The 17,985-nt window shown below is 41.6% G+C and overlaps 1 protein-coding gene across 1 annotated transcript; it reads left to right on the forward strand.

The window, feature by feature from the left end:
- Window positions 1-1,343: 1,343 nt before the first annotated feature.
- Window positions 1,344-11,224, forward strand: LOC106605116 (uncharacterized). The gene is made up of 7 exons (XM_014200442.3): window positions 1,344-1,519; window positions 2,250-2,360; window positions 2,557-2,808; window positions 5,282-5,402; window positions 5,835-5,982; window positions 6,797-7,045; window positions 10,103-11,224. The coding sequence occupies exons 2-7, from the start codon at window positions 2,286-2,288 to the stop codon at window positions 10,158-10,160; spliced, it is 903 nt and encodes a 300-aa protein (XP_014055917.2). The 5' UTR covers window positions 1,344-1,519; window positions 2,250-2,285; the 3' UTR covers window positions 10,161-11,224.
- Window positions 11,225-17,985: the final 6,761 nt, after the last annotated feature.

Genomic DNA, 17,985 nt, shown 5'->3' on the forward strand with positions numbered 1-17,985 from the left:
CTTGTTCCAAGTAATGAAAGCATGATTTACTTATTTCAGTGGGGATTTGTTGTAAGTAATGTACAGGTAATGAATGCGTATGAAACAGGTAGAACCAGTCACCACTCGGAAAGCAGTGTTATCCGTCACTAAATAATATTTCTCCACAACAACAACCCAGCAATAATTTGGCTACACCATTAGTAACGGTAATGACCTGTGACCTATCTCTTTTTCCAGGCGAGACCTGTTCAATGCAAAACCAGTTTGAGCTATTCAAGGGAGACAAGTTTACATGTTTGTGTTTACTGGCTTTCCTTGCAGTCATTGATAACGGAAGCAAAGTGAAACAATAAAGTATGATGGTCAGTGTCAATATGTTTGTCGGACAAAATGTGCATCATTTCTAATGCAGATGGGTGAAATTAGTATACAGTATATTTTATTATCTAATGCTTTTCTAATGTTACACAGTAGCCATTCAAATCAGGAGTGTATACAGTATCCGGTGACTATCAAATGTACTGTATTGTAAATATGTGTAAGTGGTGTTGTACATACAGAGAAAGTGTAAAAACTTTCAAAAGATCACACATGTAGATAGCAGGGTTGAAGAACATTACATCAGAATTCCTATCACTTTAATTTCTCCTTGACGGATAGAAAATGTGACCGTCGAACTGAGATTGAATCATATTGCAATGTCAAGTGAAAATGGGAATGTTGCCGAAACTATAAAGTGTGTATTGTAATATTTTTGATTATGATTGGGTATTATCGCTCATGTAAAAGTGCCACAGTATGACATTCACTCTTCAGATGTAAACAAATTAGGATGGAAAACAGATATATCCTGCACAAGGTAAGCAAAATGTCAAGATTTTGAATCAAAGAAAACAACTCGTTTTGCATGGCCATTCAGAGCCATGACCATTCATTTATTTATTGCATAAACAAAGACCATCAATGCAAAATGATATGCAAACAAAAGGCTGTGTTTGAGAGTGACAGGATGTCTGTGCTTAGAGCAGACACATGCCGTTGACCTTTGGCTCATTATTTTGTACGGTGTCCATATCAGGACAACCTAAGCATGTCTTGGCTGTCTGAATATTGATAACATAAATATGATATAACCCTATATAATACAGTGCGTTGTGCCTGACTATCAAATATTACAGAAAATATCAGCCAGTAGATACAATTCAGGACTGTCTACTCGAATATGCCATTGAAAGGAAGACACTTCATTTTCGTCCGGCTCATCAAGATAGGCCTACAGTAGAGGCTTGGGAGGCAGAATTAAGCTGCTGTCTGGAAGAACATGGCCCCGGACACAGCATGACTAAGAAGATTAGATAAGATTTACTCGTGAGCAACACTGCTCTCACAGCACTGGACATAGCAACAGGTCAGTGAGTACTGTATGGTGTTCTAGCATTCACCATGGAGTGTGACGGCGTTGACCTGAAAAGAGCAGAGCTATTTTCATTTTGACATTCTGACTTTCATTCTCTTCACCTTCTGGCTGAATGGAACGGTCCTGTATTTAGCCGCATATCTGTCTGTATAAAACTGTAGTGCTATTACATGTTTGTTAGTGCTATTACATGTTTGTTAGTGCTATTACATGTTTGTTAGTGCTATTACATGTTTGCTAGTGCTATTACATGTTTGTTAGTGCTATTACATGATTGTTAGTGCTATTACACGTTTGTTTGCAATGGTTTGTTGAAGCTCTCAGTGAATGAATCTCCAGAACTAGCTGTATTACAGAGACATCATCCGAATGGAGGTGGTAAAATTGTGGATGCAGTGTCGATATCATATAGCCTGGTCCCAGATCTGTTTGTGCTGTCTCGTCAATTTATATAGTCATTACACCAAAAAAATGACAGTAGGAGTTGGTAAGACAGCACAAACAGATCAGGGACCAGGCTTGATTTGACATTTCATGGAATTATGAACACACCTTACACATGTCACCAACAACTTAATAGAGAACTTATATTATTGAATAGCACTGCTGTATTATAAGTCTCAGAGCCTCACATTCTAAACGCTGGTGTTGAAATCTCAAACATGAACCTTTAAATAATCAAACTGGTGTCAATGGGGACAACACTGTCCACTCTATAGCACCAGTCAGTATATTAACATTTATGTACTTACGGAACACACAATAGAGATAGAGATACACAAAAATGTTTGAGTTACACAGTATAAGAATGTCCTATGGGCACACCTCAACAACAGCTTTCTTTTCTCAGGTAGGATAGGACAATGAGAGGTGATACTACAACAGCATGGTGACGCATATCCTGTGGTGTGCGTTTGCATGGACATTCAAGGGTCTGTTATGTACCTGCAGATTCTTCTGGGTGAGTGTGTGTCCTATAGCCTGGTCGCAGATCTGTTTGTGCAACTCTTTGCCAAGAATGACAATGACCATAGGAGTTAACTACACAGCACAAACTGATCTAGGACCATGGGCTATGTGTCCTATCTGACAATTATAGCTTAGACAACCCTCTTGCTCTGGAAATACTGTTTGACTGTCATTGATTTTTGATGCAGGTGAGCCCATACTACTCAATCAAATACAAGCCCAATGAACCTCACAGAACAGGAAAGGATCACAACCATCAAGTGAAACAAAAAACAGGTAACGATGAGGGTTGTCCTCATGGTAGCAGTGCCATGCAGAGGAGACTGTTCACAGCTGAGAGGGAGATCCAGGCCCTCAAGACCCAGATCACCTTTGAGAGGGCAACATGGGACAGGAAGTTTGTGGAAATGCAGAGGAAACAGCAGGACCTCCGTCATCAGGTGTGTGTGTGTGTGTGTGTGTGTGTGTGTGTGTGTGTGTGTGTGTGTGTGTGTGTGTGTGTGTGTGTGTGTGTGTGTGTGTGTGTGTGTGTGTGTGTACCCAGCTTGAGAAAGATGCAGAAAGGGACGAGTTCTGAGGCTCTATCGCTGAAAGACTGAGGGAGACTGAGCCTCTTCTGAGCGCAGAGGACCCAGGGACCAGAAGTGGCCATCTATTAGTTCAGTGCTCTATCAGGCAGCGGCCCACTCCATTGGCTACAGAGGTAGGAAACATCAGGACTGGTTCGGTGCGAACTCTGAGACCACAACCTTACTGGACATTATGCACAAAGCGCACAGGGCTACTCTCACCAGCCCCACATCTGCTACCCTCCGCCAGCAATGGCGTGCATCACTCAAGGAAGTGCAAACAACCTTGCATGCTCTGCAGAATGAATGGTAGATGAATAAGGCACAGGAAATCCAAATTTATGCCGACAAAAACGACATGCACAATTTCTCAGCTAAAGCTATCTATGTCCCTAGAAGTCGCTCCATCACCCCCCTGAAAACAACTGATGGTCTGACTCTCTTCAAGGACCAAAACCAGATCCTGATGATCTCCTACAGACCACTCCATCCTGGAAGATCTGCCTGTCCGTCCACCCATTCAAGACATCAACCATTCACCAACCATCCAAGAGGTGTTATCAGCTCTCCGTTCCCTCAAGAACTAAAGGCTCCTGTCACTGACAGCATCCCGGCAGAGCTACTTAAGAAGGGAGCTTACTTATGCTCCACCAGTACATCACCGAGGTTGGGACCGGGAGATTGTCCCCCAACAGTGGTGGGATGCAAACATTGTCACCATCTATAAGAACAAGGGTGACAAGTTCATCTGCGGCAACAGCCGAGGGATATCCCTTCTGGCTGTTGCCGGCAAGGTCCTGGCCAAGGTGATCCTGCACAGACTGATGAACAACATCACAGAGGAACTGTTGCCAGAATCACAATGCGGCTTCAGAAAGAACAGGAGTACGGTCGACATGATATTCACGGCACGGCAACTCCAGAAGTAGTGCCGTGAATAACATCAGGACCTTTTCATGGTCTTTGTCGACCTCTCCAAGGCCTTCGACACTGTGAGCAGGGAACTACTATGGGGCAATCTACTCAAAGTCCAGACAAATTTGTCAACATCCTTTGCCGGTTCCATGATAGGATGATGGCTCGGGTGGCCATAGGAGTGCAGGAGTCAGTGCCCTTTGGAGTAAGCATCGGTGTGAGGCAGGGGTGTGTGCTGGCACTTGTACTCTTTAACATCTTCCTGATATGTGTCACCCAGCTTCTCCACAAGGAGCTTGAGGATAGCAGCGGGGTTGCGGTGGACTTCAGGCTGGATGGAAACCTATTGAACATCAGGAGGCTCCAAGCAACCACCAAGGTTTTGACGGAGCGGGTTCTTAAGCTGCAGTATGCTAATGATGTGCTCTTGTGGCCCACACTCCAGAAGACCTTCAGTCCGTCCTTGTAGCGGCTGTGAGGGTATATAGCAGGATGGGACTGTCTATCAACACCACCAAGACAGAGGTGGTCTTCCATTGAACACAAATCACTGGGAATAGTCGCGTCCTTCAAATACCTGGGCAGCATCCTCTCAGAGGACTGCATCATCAACCTCGAAATTCAAAATAGGATCAAGCAAGCATCATCTGGCTTCGGGAAACTCAGACGCAGGGTCTTCCAAAACAGGTATCTCCACCTCCACATCAAAGTCTTTACAGCTGTGAATCCTTGGTTACTTACAGTTGCCACAACAAGCAGCTCGAGCGATGCAGCGCATCCTGAGAATCACCTGGTGTGACCGTGTGCCCCATACAGAAATACTTGCTAAGACCAACTGCAAGAGTATGGAGGCCATGGTCACCCAACTCCAACTGCGCTGGCTTGGGCATGTTATTAGAATGTCTCAGGATCGCTTGCAGCAGAAGATCCTGTATGGCCAGCTACATCTTGGCCGGCGGTCTGCGGTGGGGGGGCAGATGAAGCCCTACAAGGACCAGCTGAAAATGTTGCAGAACAAGTGCAACATCAAACCCACAGACCAGGAAGATGCTGCTGCTGACGGTTCCACCTGGCGGCAGCTCTGCCAAAGCGGTGTACAGAGGTGGGAAGAGAAGAGCACAGAGAGACAGCAAAAACAGTTCAGGAGACATACAATAATTCCTGCATATGCCAAACATAGGCCAAACATATGCCAAACAGACTGCATATGCCCCACCTGCAATAACGTTTGTGGATCTCAGATTGGACTCTACAGTCACCAAAGAATTCACCGTTAACTCAGAAGTGGAAGTCATCATCGGATACGATGGACTAACGTAACGTAACGTGTGTCTGAGTGTGTGTGTGTTTGTATGATTATGTGTGTGTGTGTGTTTCATCATTTAGTCATAATAATAATTTGATGCCAACTTTTTTTTATTTTGATCAGCTGATCTCTGAGACTGTAGCCAGGCCTGGAAGTTTACTTCAGGTGGGCAGCTTCGAGGACCTTGGCGATTCAGAGGTGAAGAACAGACATCCTTACGATGAAAAGGACCAGGACAGCTCAAGTAAATCACATGATCAACTGTACTTGATTTGCTATAATCATCATATGGGATTTAAAGGGACATTGCACTCCAACATAAAAGTTGGTCAGATGTTTCCATACCTCAAAAGTAGACTAATGTTCAGATAGGTCCACGTCACAGGCCATTTTTTGCGTAGATCAAGCTATATGCTTTAATCCCAAATGAATGGAAAAGATAAACGTTTTCCTCTTTCCAGATTTTATTTGGTGCTTATCTTTTCCATTAATTTGTGGTTAAGGCATATACCTAGATCTACACACTCAAAGTCTTGGAACATGTATTCATCTTACCATTGGACTAGTTTTGAGGTCTGAAAACATTGGACAAATGTTTATTCTGAAGTGTAATCTCCCTTTAATATCTGTGTTTTGAATAGGAAATAATAATCTTATCCATGACTTAAAATAACAGGCAGCTTGAGCCATTCCAACCAAAGCAGAGGGTCTGAGACGATGTCATCAACAGGCGACACATGCCAAAGCAGCTTGTCTGGTAGCCAGGTCTCATTGAACTCAGCATTTAGCTCCAGACCCATTTCTGCTCTGTCTACAGCCACCAGGTAGAGCCATTTCTCTTCACCTGCTCCCAGCTGTGTCAAAAGGCCATTACACTTAAAAATGTTTGGCACTTGTTTTCAGATCTTAAAATTGGTCCATGGAATGCAGCATGTACTTTCCAGATTTGCAGTGCTTATCTTTTCCATTAATTTGGAGTTGAGGCATATAGCTGTATCCACACAAACAATGACTACTTTTGAGGTCTGTAAGGCTGTGTCTACACAGGCAGCCCAATTCTGATATTTTTTCCACTAATTGGTATTTTGACCAATCACATGAGATCTTTTTCAGAACTGATCTGATTGGTAAAAAGACCAATTAGTGAAACAAAGATCAGAATTGGGCTGCCTGTGTAAACATAGCCAAACAGACCTCGGTTAAAATACATGCGTAGTTAAGTATTTGTAATTTAAATATTTATTTTATTTATTTGAGTATTTTAAAAGAATGTGTCTAAAATCAACCACTTTGAAGTATTTGAAAGTATTATTTTTGAAATAATCCTATAAATAGCCTACGATTTGAAACTATTTTCGAATATTTGTTTCCAAATACATCATTTCAAACACCCCTAGGACCAAACAGACTTGGGTTCAAATGCATGGAGTATTTAAATATTTGTATTTGAAAATACACTGCCTGTATATAATTCAAAAGAAAAATATCAAATCCTTACTTCAAAATGTCTTTGAAAGTAATTGAAAAAAACATAAATAGTATTTGAAACCAGGTCTGATCTGAAAACTTTGATTTTAGAGTGTAATGTCCCTTGAAATCCTATTCGTTTTAAGTCATCTAAAAAGAGCAAACCTTCAGTCCCCCCAGTGGGAGCTCCTGGAGGAGCTCCATCGGTCCACACCGGGTCTTTGTGCCTCACTCCCCCCTAGACCTGCAGATGGGACACCGGGTTCGAGTCCTGCTGCCCTCGGGACGGATTAGCACAGGCACAGTTCGTTACCTGGGCCACCTGGACGGGGAGCCAGACTTCCATATGGGAGTAGAGCTGGAATCAATTGAACACGGGCAGCAAGATGGCACACACAGAGGACAGTGCTACTTTGAATGGTAACGGCTCTCTTTATTTACCAATCATTTGTAGTCTTAAATCAGTTATTCTGTGAATAAGGGATGTTTCATCCTTGCATTTTTACGTTGGTAGAATTGCTAGAGATCTACTGTGGAGTATAAATAGATCTCTATTTTTAGAGGTGACAGGAAAAGGTTCAACAGTGCTTTTAGTTATAACTGAAGGGTTTATTTACTTTAAATACATTTTCCACTGAATCCTGTTGTTTACAGTAGTAGGGCCTCCAGGCCCCTCACACACACAAGTAACAATTATAAACTTGAAACAATTGTTTATTGAAAAATATGTTTATTTTCAAAATGACATTGTGGACGTGGAAAGATGGAAAGTTATTTGATTTTAGAACAGTGTTTAGAGCCTATGTGGATGTTTGTACAAATCATATGTATGTTCAATTGCTGTCTGCTATATCCCCCACATGTAAAGCTAAGATGAAGAAAGTAAAGCATAATTTAACTGTATGTCATCTTACTATAAAAAACAAAAAATGGACACAAAAATCTAAAATCAACTCACTTTGAATTTCCATCACCTATCTGCAATTCCATACAAATTTCAAAGGTATTGGGAAGATGTCTTTGACAACCCAATACCATGGAAGCAAGTCCTCAATGTCACATACAAAACACCAATAGATACTCAAGAGCCTTTCAGTTAGGGATTCTCTGGTACTTTTGGATTATTTTTTGCCAGTAGTTCTGAAAGTAGTGCCCACAAGCAAAAAGTGGTCCCCAAAAATTGTGTACAACATCACATATGTGCAGATATTCTCTCTCTCGCTCTGGTGTGTGTGATTCTTTTTAGCTGTCAACAAAGAAAATGCTGTCCATTTGGTGTATTGAGCAAGACTCTAAATGAAGGTTCTGTAATGAAGAGGAGGAGGACATAATGCATCTGTTTTGGTACTGTCAGACAGTGAGCTTGTTTTGGCTACAGGTTCAAGGCTGGCTTTCCCATCACTCCATCAAACTACATATTAACCCCCAACTCATCATCTTGGGTGACCTCAATGTCCATATCCCCTCAATTAATGACACAATACTTCTGCTAGGTAAAATATTAATATTCAAAACACAAAGTTCTACATCTCTAACACCCAACCTGTTTAAACAATGAATTAGCAATTCCCGGGGCCACCCACACATAAAATGAATGCACACATGTCTGTAAGTTGCTTTAGATAAAAGTGTCTGCAATATTATATTATCTGGGTACCCAGGCATATTCATTTGAGAAAGTCCACAACATTGTTAATGAACAATATAAATTAAAATTAACATATGCTACCATAAGGGTAAAATGATCCATAGGCAATAGAGTGTAAGCAAACAACATTTTTCCTTGTTTATTTTTGTATTAGGCTACTACACTATGGCATTGCTGATCTGTCTTGTCCAAATGTGTTGTATGATGTGTGTTTGTCGGTTTGGGTATCGTCATGTATTGTACATCGTCCTCCGTTTTTATGGTTGTCTTGTCACTGTCATTATCGATTTGTTTGTATTTTGTTATAAAAAAAGAATATAGCAAATATGGTTCCATGCTCAAGACACACTTCAACTTGTGCTGCTGACATTGTCATTGGTTGACTTAACATGCAAATATCAACCTGAAAGCAAACGTGAGTAGCCCGTGTTTGTCAAAAGAGGAGAACAAAATGATATGAAATGTTATTTACAGTAGTATATACTGTACATGTATACAATGGTATATGTGGGATGAGCACTAACACTGTTTTCTTTGTGTTCTGAAATACAATAACAGTCTTGTAGCATCAAATAGTAATGGCTTATTATGCATTTCGATAAAAGTACACTATATATACAAACGTATGTGGACAGCCCTTCACAATAGTAGATTCAGCAATTTTAGCCACTGAGAGGAAAATAAAATCGAGCACACAGCAATGCAATCTCCATAGACAAACATTGGCAGTGGAATGGCCTTACTGAAGAGCTTAGTGACTTTCAACGTGGTAATGTCACAGGATGCCACTTTTCCAGCAAGACAGTTGCTAAAGCTTCCCTGGTGGAAACGTCTAGGAGCAACAACGGCACAGCCGCCAAGTGGTAGCCCACACAAGCTCACAGAACGGGACCGCCGAGTGCTGAAGCACGTAGCGTCTAAAAATCGTCTGTCCTCGGATGCAATACTCACTACCGAGTTCCAAACTGCCATTGGAAGCAACTGTTCATCGGGAACTGCGCAATGCCAAGCGTCGGCTGGAGTGGTGTAAAGCTCGCTGCCATTGGACTCTGGAGCAGTGGAAATGCATTCTCTGGAGTGATTGATCACACTGGATTTGGTGGATTCCAGGAGAACGCTACCTGCCGCAATGCATAGTGCCAAATGTAAAGTTTGGTGGAGGAGGAATAATAGTCTGGGGCTGTTTTTCATGGTTCGGGCTAGGCCCTTTAGTTCCAGTGAAGGGAAAACGTAACGCTACATCATTCAATGACATTCTAAACGATTCTGTAGTTTGTGGCAACAGTTTGGGGAAGGCCCTTTCCTGTTTCAGCATGACAATGTCCCTGTGCAAAAATCGAGATCCATACATAAATGGTTTGTTGAGATCTGTGTGGAAGAACTTGACTGGCCTGCACAGAGCCCTGACCTCAACCCCATCAAACACCTTTGAGATGAATTGGAATGCCGACTGCGAGCCAGGCCTAATCACCCAACATCAGTGCCCAACCTCACTAATGCTCTTGTGACTGAATGGAAGCAAGTCCCCGCAGCAATGTTCCAACATGAAAAGTGAAAAGCCTTCCCAGAAGAGTGGAGGCTGTTATATCAGCACATGGGGGACCAACTCCATATTAATGCCCATGATTTAGGAATGAGATGTTCAACGAGCAGGTGTCCACATACTTTTGGTCATGTAGTGGATGTCTTTTCTTTATCCGGAAAGTGATATTTTGTAGGGATATTTTTATAACACTGTGTTGTATTACCCAATGGTCTGCCTAGTTTTTACTCTAAGGTACTGAAATCTAACTGCTATGTGGTGACTGTCTGTTTCCCTTCCCTTGCAGCAAGGCTGGCCATGGTGCCTTTGTGCCATTCACCAAGCTGTTGATGGCCTGGGAGTGATGACATCACAGTCTCTATGGTGGAGGGTCACATATGGATGAATCATTTGGACTCTTTGGCATCAATCACGAATGGTCTCTGAAAGCAAACTTACACTACCGATTAAAAGTTTTAGGACACCTACTCATTCAAGGGTTTTTATTTATTTGTACTATTTTCTACATTGTAGAATGATAGTGAAGACATCAAACTATGAAATAACATAATGAACTTGACTCTAATGAACTTATCCTCTGCAGCAGAGGTAACTCTGGGTCTTCCATTCCTGTGGCAGTCCTCCTGAGAGCCAGTTTCATCATAGCGCTTGATGGTTTTTGCGACTGCAGTTGAAGAAACTTTCAAAGTTCTTGAAATTTTACTGTATTGACTAACCTTCATGTCTTAAAGTAATGATGGACTGTCATTTCTCTTTGCTTAATTTAGCTGTTCTTGCCATAATATGGACTGGGTCTTTTACCAAATAGGGCTTTCTTCTGTCTACCTCTCCTACCTTGTCACAACACAACTGATTGGCTCAAACGCATTAAGAAGGAAAGAAATTCCACAAATTAACTTTTAACAAGGCACACCGTTAATTGAAATGCATTCCAGGTGACTACCTCATGAAACTGTCTGAGATAATGCCTAGAGTGCGCAAAGCTGTCATATATTTTGAGTTGTTTAACACTTTTTTGGTTACTACATGATATGTGTAATTTCATAGTTTTGATGCCTTCACTATCATTCTACAATGTAGATAATAGTAAAAATAAAGAAAAACCCTTGAATGAGTAGGTGTTCTAAAACTTTTGACCGGTAGTGTATATGCAGAAGTTTACTGGGCATATGGCACCCGTGACGTAGCTACTGTACAACCAACATGTTTCAATGATCATAGAATTGTCAATATCGGCCCTGTATTAAAGACCAACATTGGCTAAAGAAAAAGAGAACAAAATTATAAGAAATACTATATACAGTAGTATATACTGTGCATGTATACAGTGGTATATGTGAGATCAGCACTAACACTGTTTTCTTTGTGTTCAGAAATAAAATAACAGTCTTGTAGCCTCGAATAGAAATAGCTTATTATGCATTTTGATTAAAGTACACTATACAGTACAGTATATCTTGTTCATCAAATCAAATCAAATGTATTTATATAGCCCTTCTTACATCAGCTGATATATCAAAGTGCTGTACAGAAACCCAGCCTAAAATCCCAAACAGCAAGCAATGCAGGTGTAGAAGCACGGTGGCTAGGAAAAACTCCCTAGAAGGCCAAAACTTAGGAAGAAACCTAGAGAGGAACCAGGCTATGAGGGGTGGCCAGTCCTCTTCTGGCTGTGCCGGGTGGAGATTATAACAGAACATGGCCAAGATGTTCAAATGTTCATAAATGACCAGCATGGTCAAATAATAATAATCATAGTAGTTGTCAAGGGTGCAACAAGTTATCACCTCAAGAGTAAATGTCAGTTGGCTTTTCATAGCCGATCATTGAGAGTATCTCTACCGCTCCTGCTGTCTCTAGAGAGTTGAAAACAGTAGGTCTGGGACAGGTAGCACGTCCGGTGAACAGGTCAGGGTTCCATAGCCGCAGGCAGAACAGTTAAAACTGGAGCAGCATCACGGCCAGGTGGACTGGGGACAGCAAGGAGTCATCATGCCAGGTAGTCCTGAGACATGGTCCCAGGGCTCAGGTCCTCCGAGAGAGTGAAAGAAAGAAAGAAAGAAAGAAAGAAAGAAAGAAAGAAAGAAAGAAAGAAAGAAAGAGAAAAAAGAGAGAATTAGAGAGAGCATACTTAAATTCACACAGGACACCGGATAAGACAGGAGAAATACTCCAGATATAACAGACAGAGTATAGCCCACAAAGATCTCCGCCACGGCGCAACCCAAGGGGGGGCGCCAACCCAGACAGGAAGACCACGTCAGTGACTCAACCCACTCAAGTGAGGTCCCGTGTGGCTCAGTTGGTAGAGCATGGTGGTTGCAACGCCAGGGTTGTCGGTTCGATTCCCACGGGGGACCAGTACAGAAAAAAATAAATAAATCAAATGTATGAAATGTATACATTCACTACTGTAAGTTGCTCTGGATAAGAGTGTCTGCTAAATGACTCAAATGTAAAGTAATGTAAATGATGCACCCCTCCTAGGGACGGCATGGAAGAGCACCAGTAAGCCAGTGACTCAGCCCCTGTAATAGGATTAGAGGCAGAGAATGCCAGCGGAGAGAGGGGAACTGGCCAGGCAGAGACAGATGAGTCTTCAGTAAAGACTTCAAGGTTCATGACATGGCTGATAGAAACATTTGGTATTATGGATGTGCAATGCACATTTAGAGTCTCTCAATGACTTCTAGAACATACAGTGGTGTGAAAAAGTCTTTGCCCCCTTTCTGATTTGATCTGTTTTTGCATATTTTTGATACTGAATATTATCAGATCTTCAACCAAACGCTAAGATAGATAAAGGGAACCTGAGTTTACAAATAACAGAACAAATGTATACTTATTTTATTAATTTAATTAACACATTTATGGAACACCCAATTCCCCTGTGTGAAAAAGTAATTTCACTCAATAACTGGTTGTGCCACCTCTAACTTCAATGACTGCAACCAAATGCTTCCTGTAGTTGTTGATCAGTCTCGCATATCACTGTGGAGGAATTTTGGCCCACTCTTGCAATCAGAACTGTCTCTAACTCTGCAACATTTGTGAGTTTTCAAGCATGAACTGCTCATGTCAAGTCCTGTCACATCTCAATTGGGATTAGGTCTGGACTTTGACTAGACCAAAACTTCAAATGTGTTGCTTTTTAGCCATTTTCATGTTGACTTGATTGTGTGTTTTGGATCATTGTCTTGCTGCATGACGCTTCAGCTTCAGCTCACAGACGGATGGCCTGAATTTTACCTGTAGAATTCTTTGATACAGAGCAGCATTCATGGTTCCTTCTATTAAGGCAAGTCGTCCAGGTCCTGAGGCAGCAAAGCATCCCCAAACCATCACACTACCACCACCATGCTTGACCGTTGGTATGTGTTCGGTTTTTGCTAGACATAATGGGACCCATGTCATCATAGAAGTTATACTTTTGACTCATCTGTCCATATATCCTTCTTCCAAGAGACTTGATGATCATCCAGGTGCATCCAGGCAAACTTGAGTCAACTTTTTGTATAAGATGGGTCCCATTATATCTGGCGAAAACCAAACACTGCATTCCACAGTAAGAACCTCATACCAACAGTCAAGGATGGTGGTGGTAGTTTGATGGTTTGGGGTTGCTTTGCTGCCTCAGGACCTGTACGAGTTGCCTTAATAGAAAGAGCCAGTTCTGCATGCAAGAGTGGGCCAAAATTCCTCCACAGCGATGTGAGAGACTGATCAACAACTACAGGAAGCATTTTGTTGCAGTCATTGCAGCTAAAAGTGGCACAACCAGTTTATGAGTGTAAGGGGGCAGTTACTTATTCACACAGGGGAATTAGGTGTTGCATAACTTTGTTAATAAAATAAATAAAACAAGTATACATTTTTGTTATTTGTAAACTCAGGTTCCCGTTATCTAATATTATGCTGTTAGTTGATATCAGTTGACCGGTGAATGCTGTACACTGAGAGATTTATACTCATATATTAAAAATCATGATTTATGATCATGTCAAAACTGCAGTATCATGTGATTCGCATTTCTAATTCAGGATTCCAAAATAAAAGCTCACACTCATGAGGTGTCATAACATACATCAATTCTGGAGAAATCCAAGCACTCTCCTTAAAGGGATAATTAACTTTTTTGTTGAAGTTTTCGTTTATTTTTGTGAACTATCCCTTTATCTATCACTTTAATGCTTATGTCAATGTGAGGACTTATTGAATGACCAAGATGAGTTTCATCAAGCTGTTGTTATTACTGGATTACTGGTTATTGTACTGTGCATTGTGCAAATGTTTGATAATAGGGATCGCCAAACAGAGTTCATGTGAAGTGTTTACACATGGAACTACAGGTGCAGTACTATAAAGAATGGTCTCAGAACTAAGTTATGTGGTATGCTATGCATCATGCTCCATCTAGTCATACCCAGCTTCCAATTAACTCATTCAACCCTTCTTCCCTGCAACTCTTCCCCAGGTTGTTGCTGTAAACGAGAATCTGGTCAAATAAGGGTAGAAAATATATATATTTTTTAAATGTGCATAATGTGTACAAATGACTTTGTATTTGGATGAATGATCGATCACTGCGAAATAAATCCTACCCATTTCCTCAATCCTACCCATTTCCTCATTTCCTTATGAAAAATAGTTATCCTCATTTCCTGTAAGGTTGTGCAACTATTTATGAACTCGCTTTATGAGTCACACCGTACCTTATCAGTACTTATCTGGGCCCGGTTTCCCAAAAGCATCTTATGGCCAAGTTCATCTTTAGAACCTTCGTTGGAGCATCGTTAAATCTACGAGCTGTTTCCCAAAACCATCATTTCTAAACCTGCTCTTAAAAACAATTGTTATTTAATGATTGCCTCAGACAGCACTTAGCTGTTCTTAGTGCATCTTCAAGGGCTTTTTTGCCCTTCTGCGTCACTGTATTCACAGATCTATGCTAAACACAAAATCCAGATGTTTATCCGTCTTTCTGTGACCGCCGATAACTTCAAAACGAATGTGATTCCTACAATTAAGAGTTTCTAATTTCTTTGCAATCGTTACAAACAAGCGAAGAATATAACGATGCTTCAAATGAGATGACTGTATTAAAAGATAAATACAGTAAAGGCTTTCAAGTTATTTAATGTTCATTTAATCAAGTTTTATTTCGCTATTTGTATGCTACTGCCTGTTATTTTTTGCCACAATATATTTCTTGATATGTAACCCTAACCCAAGATCCCAACTCTAACCATAACACTAATTCTAACCTTAACCCTTAACCTCCTACAAATAGCATTTGACCTTGAGGGGACCAACAAAATGTCCCCAGTTGGTCACATTTTTGATTGTTTACTATTCTTGTGGGGACTTCTGCTCCCCACAAGTAAAGTTAAACACGTCCCCCCCCACACACACACGTCCACACACACACACACACACACATACACACACACACACACACACACACCACACACACACACACACACACACACACACACGTCCCACACACACACACACACACCACACACACACACACACACACACACACACACAAAATAGCTGTCCAGGGCTCCGATAGTTCCCCAGCTGATCTGAAGGCTCAGTAACGTAGGCTGACATTGATCCCAGACAAGTGAACACGTTCAGTGGAGAGCTGTTCAGGTGGATAACATTAATCCTCACATAAATGACGAGTCATAATGATTGTATTAATAATGCAGGAGTGAGACAGTAGAAGGACAATAGCACACATAACATCGAGATAATATGAAATATGCCATTTAACAGACACTTTTATCCAAAGGGACTTACAGCTGTGCTTGCATACATTTTCACATGGATGGCCCCAGCGGGAATCGAACCCACAATCCTGGCATGTTGCCTGCAAGGAAGTGAGCCACATAGGAACCCCATTTTTATATTTCACATTCTATTCATTGTGGCAAAGAAGGGGGTCGAGTGATAAATGGCAGATATGTGGGGGCAGAACTAATAAACGGCTCTGCCCGATCACTAAAATGGCCACCCCGATCAGAACTACAGATCACAAAATGGCCGACTGCCAAAACTACAATTCCCAGAAGCAAGGGGAACCCTCAGAAGGTGGAGCCGACCCACAGATAAAAGGTCAAGAAAAACCAGGAAGAGAGAGAGAGGGCGGGAAGGATCTATGAACCATAGAGAAAGAGACAATCTACATTGGCTGGATTTACCGTGTACGAGCTGGACTGTTTTGGACTTATCTGTTGGCGTTTAGATCTGGACCTACCGAGAACCAAATTTGTGTACCGAACCCTGCTATCCTTGACCTTACCTGCGGCCTGGGTGGACCAGGACAGCGAAACAAACACACAGGTACTGTCATGTTCGAAATAACTTTCATTCTGGGCTGACTTTGGTGACAGTTTCCCACTTAATTTCTGACAAACGCTCCTAACTTTGAAGAGGTTTGCCACATCATGTACAGTTGATGTCGGAGGTTTACATACAACTTAGCCAAAGACATTTAAACTCAGTTAGGATCACCACTTTATTTTAAAAATGTGAAATGTCAGAATAATCAGTCAGGAAGAGAAGAGTTGAGAGAATGATTTATTTCAGCTTTTATTTCTTTCATCACATCCCCAGTGGGTCAGAAGTTTACATACACTCAATTAGTATTTGGTAGCATTGCCTTTAAAATGTTTAACTTGGGTCAAATGTTTTGGGTAGCCTTCCACACGCTTCACACAATAAGTTGGGTGAATTTTGGCCCATTCCTCCTGACAGAGCTGGTGTAACTGAGTCAGGTTTGTAGGCCTCCTTGCTCGCACACACTTTTTCAGTTCTGCCCACAAATGTTCTATAGGTTTGAGGTCAGGGCTTTGTGATGGCCACTCCAACACATTGACTTTGTTGTCCTTAAGCCATTTTGTCACAAATTTGGAAGTATGCTTGGGGTCATTGTCCATTTGGAAGACCCATTTGCGACCAAGCTTTAACTTCCTGACTGATGTCTTGAGATGTTGCTTCATTATATCCACATAATTTTTATACCTCATGACGACATCTATTTTGTGAAGTGCACCAGTCTCTCCTACAGCAAAGCACCCCCACAACATGATGCTGCCACCCCCGTGCTTCACGGTTGGGATGCTGTTCTTCGGCTTGCAAGCCTCCCCCTTTTCCTCCAAACATAACGATGGTCATTATGGCCAAACAATTATATTTTTGTTTCATCAAACCAGAGGACATTTCTCCAAAAAGTACAATCTTTGTCCCCATGTGTAGTTGCAAACCGTAGTCTGTCTTTTTCATGCTGGTTTTGGAGCAGTGGCTTCTTCCTTGCTGAGCAGCCTTTCATGTTATGTCGATATAGGACTCGTTTTACTGCGGCTATAGATACTTTTGTACCTGTTTCCTCCAGCATCTTCACAAGGTCCTTTGCTGTTCTTCTGGGATTGATTTGCACTTTTCACACCAAATTACGTTCATCTCTAGAAGACAGGACGCGTCTCCTTCCTGAGCGGTATGACGGCTGCGTGGTCCCATGGTGTTTATACTTGCGTACTATTGTTTGTTCAGATGAACGTGGTACCTTCAGGCATTTGGAAATTGCTCCCAAGGATGAACCAGACTTGTGGAGGTACTGAGTTTGAAGGTAGGCCTTGAAATACATCCACAGGTACACCTCCAATTGACTCAAATGATGTCAATTAGCCTATAAGAAGCTTCTAAAGCCATGATATTATTTTCTGGAATTTTTCAATCTGTTTAAAGGCACAGTCAACTTAGTGTATGTAAACTTCTGACCCACTGGAATTGTGATACAATTCAGAGTCAGACTATAAGTGAAATAATCTGTCTGTAAACAATTGTTGTGTCATGCACAAAGTAGATGTCCTAACCGACTTGCCAAAACTATAGTTTGTTAACAAGACATTTGTGGAGTGGTTGATAAACAAGTTTTAATGACTCTGTATGTAAACTTCTGACTTCAACTGTACAGTCAGAAATATGACATCTGTTTGTTTCAACAAAGCCTTCACAGTCTGACAATAAAGCAGCCCATTGCCCTGAGACATGGCTGCTTGCCCCAACACATGGCTGACTTCAGTAAGGTGTCAGTCATGTCTCAGGGCAAGTAGCCTTGTGTCACTTAGGGCAGCCCCCATCTTGGTATCTCTAACTCAG

This window comes from Salmo salar, chromosome 05 (genome assembly GCF_965601325.2).
Source record: "Salmo salar chromosome 05, fSalSal1, whole genome shotgun sequence".
Taxonomy (NCBI): domain Eukaryota; kingdom Metazoa; phylum Chordata; class Actinopteri; order Salmoniformes; family Salmonidae; genus Salmo; species Salmo salar.